The 2,500-nt window shown below is 28.7% G+C and overlaps 2 protein-coding genes across 3 annotated transcripts in view; both read left to right on the forward strand.

The window, feature by feature from the left end:
- LOC132131246 (guanylyl cyclase-activating protein 1-like) overlaps window positions 1-121 on the forward strand; it is a 6,180-nt gene extending 6,059 nt beyond the window's left edge. Inside the window, exon 4 of the mRNA XM_059543268.1 lies at window positions 1-121. This exon is cut by the window's left edge and continues 428 nt beyond it. The gene's annotated coding sequence lies outside the window, so the exon portion shown is untranslated.
- Window positions 122-982: 861 nt separating this feature from the next.
- Window positions 983-2,500, forward strand: part of LOC132131114 (interferon regulatory factor 6-like) — a 17,063-nt gene continuing 15,545 nt past the window's right edge. The window contains exons 1-2 of one of the 2 annotated variants that reach the window (XM_059543059.1): window positions 983-1,246; window positions 2,304-2,500. The exon at window positions 2,304-2,500 is cut by the window's right edge and continues 15 nt beyond it. In XM_059543059.1, the coding sequence (XP_059399042.1) occupies window positions 2,342-2,500 (159 nt within the window). In that variant the 5' untranslated portion in view covers window positions 983-1,246; window positions 2,304-2,341. The remainder of the gene's footprint in view (window positions 1,247-2,303) is intronic. The other variant, XM_059543058.1, reaches the window with a different exon arrangement.

The raw sequence follows: 2,500 nt of genomic DNA on the forward strand, positions 1-2,500 counted from the left end.
GCGTCTGATATTACAGCAAACCCTCATCAAGTGCACTTATACACACCAAAACCTTGAATCAAAATACAACACTCTTCAGTCCTGTGATGTGTGTATATATAAAGGGAATAACATGTTATTTATGTAATATATATATATATATATATATATATATATATATATATATATATATATATATATATATATAAAATGCAGTATTATATGCCATAGAGTACATTTATAAAGTTACTGTCATTTTACTCTTGGATTCTTTTTTGAAAATAAAAGATGAAACCTGTGTTTTGTGTGCAGAATAATAATTATAACCAACCTCAAAATATGTGACATGATCTATTGGATTGAATGCAATTTTGTATTTATGCCCCAAATATATGTAACAAAATGTGTAAAATAAAGCGAATAATCAGCTCCATATAAAATACCAATACAAATCAGTGCTATTTCAGTAATATTACTACGTATACAGTGTTATAGTATTTATTAATGTTTTGAATTAGCTTTTATTATTTAATATTTAATTTTATTTAAGATTTATTTCAATTAGATTACAATTTTTGTTAATTTTAGATCTTAATTTTGTTTAGTGCTTGTGTCAATTAATTTATATTTCTATACACCTGTTTATATTTATTTTATTAGTACTTCAACTTTAATTTAAGTAACATTCATTTAGGGTTTTAAAGTTTTTTTTTTTTCCTTTTCCAGATGTATTTCAATTACAGGTTCCGATTTCTTACACTTAATAGTTGTTGAAAATTACAAATAAATTGACGCATTTTGAAGAATTTCTTATTTGTGAAAAAAAAAAAATAGGTAAAACGTTTTATGATTTTAGTCTGTGTTCATTATAATTACGTTATATAAAACATGTTCTCATTTAATCGACCAAATCTTAAGACAAACTATGAATATAATCACCTTTTATAAGGAATAATGATTGTGAAATGTGGTTTCGAGAGTGTTAAATGTGCGCGCGCGTGTGACGTCACGGAACCGCGCATGACGTCATCGCCTCGCCTGAGTTTCGGAGGACGGTGAAACTTTCGAGCAGAGATTGAAACTCACACGAAACGCGCTTCACGCGCCGTTCACACGGACTCACGGCGAGCGCGTTATCTGATTTACGACCGGTTTATGACCACTTAAACCCGGTTTATTCATAAAGTAGCTCGTTTTGGTGGTAGAGGCCTCAGGACTGCTGTTTTTTTTCCTGCTTTGACTCCCAAACGCTTCCTGAAACCCTCAGGTGAGACTCCTCAATATTTAAATCACATTTGCATTTACTTTTACACTTTTTCACAATCGTTCATGCAATATAATGCACGTAAATCTGCTTTACTGTCGCAATTTCAGTGGTTTTTATCGACGACAAAGAGAGTTTAATGCGAGAGTATCGAAGATCAAAGTCACCGGCTGATTATTTACTCAATTTATTTATCTATATAACGATTATTTCTGATTATAGGTTGAATTAATGAATTAATTAGCATGAGCTTTATCTAGCTTGTGTTTTCAATCAAGTTATGAAACTTAAAATCTGGTCAATGAAAGTGCTAGTAATACATATACTACTAATAATCTATTTGTTAATATTTCTAATATTATATATTTAATATAACATAAAATATTATATTCTTATTATTTGTAGTTTATTATTACATCTATGATTTTCATACTTGTATAGTCACCGTGTTAATATAATATTGTTATTGTCATAATACCATTTATTAATTCATGTTATTAATCTAAAATATATTTAAAATTAAATATTACATAATTTATTTAAAAGCAAGTACTTTGTAGTTTCAGTTTGATCATTTTTACCTTTTATTTATTTGATTTTGCTCCTCTACAGAATGTAATTTTAATGCATAAATAGTAGTACTAATAATGGTATATTTATCAATTAATATAAAATTACTAATAATATTAAAACATGTATTAAAATAAAAACGTATATTCAAATATTCTATTAATTTGTAGCCTGTTTGATTTATTTTTAGCCTCGTGTATGTATTTTTTCTCCTTTATAGAAGGTTGTCATGTTAATATAATATTTGTATTAATTATTATGATAATATTATAATTGTATAAAAAATAAAACAATTAAAATAGGATAATTTTCATAAAAAATGTAGTAGTGTTTTAGACTCCATTTGATTATTTTTAGCCTCAGTTATGTTTTTCCTCTAAAGAAAGTCATCATGTTAATAGAATTTTTACATTAATTGTAAAATATGTTAATATAATATTAATTAGAAAATGTATTAAATATAAAAGTATAAAGATTATTAATATAATAGTTGTATTAAATGTGGTTAGTGTCTGGTTTCAGGTGGTCATGTCGTCTCATCCTCGCCGGGTTCGGCTGAAGCCCTGGCTGGTGTCTCAGGTGGACAACGGGGCGTTTCCGGGTCTGATCTGGCTGAACCGCGAGACTAAACGCTTCCAGATCCCGTGGAAGCACGCCACGCGCCACACGCCGCAGCAGGAGGAGGAG

This window comes from Carassius carassius, chromosome 48, assembly GCF_963082965.1.
Source record: "Carassius carassius chromosome 48, fCarCar2.1, whole genome shotgun sequence".
Taxonomy (NCBI): domain Eukaryota; kingdom Metazoa; phylum Chordata; class Actinopteri; order Cypriniformes; family Cyprinidae; genus Carassius; species Carassius carassius.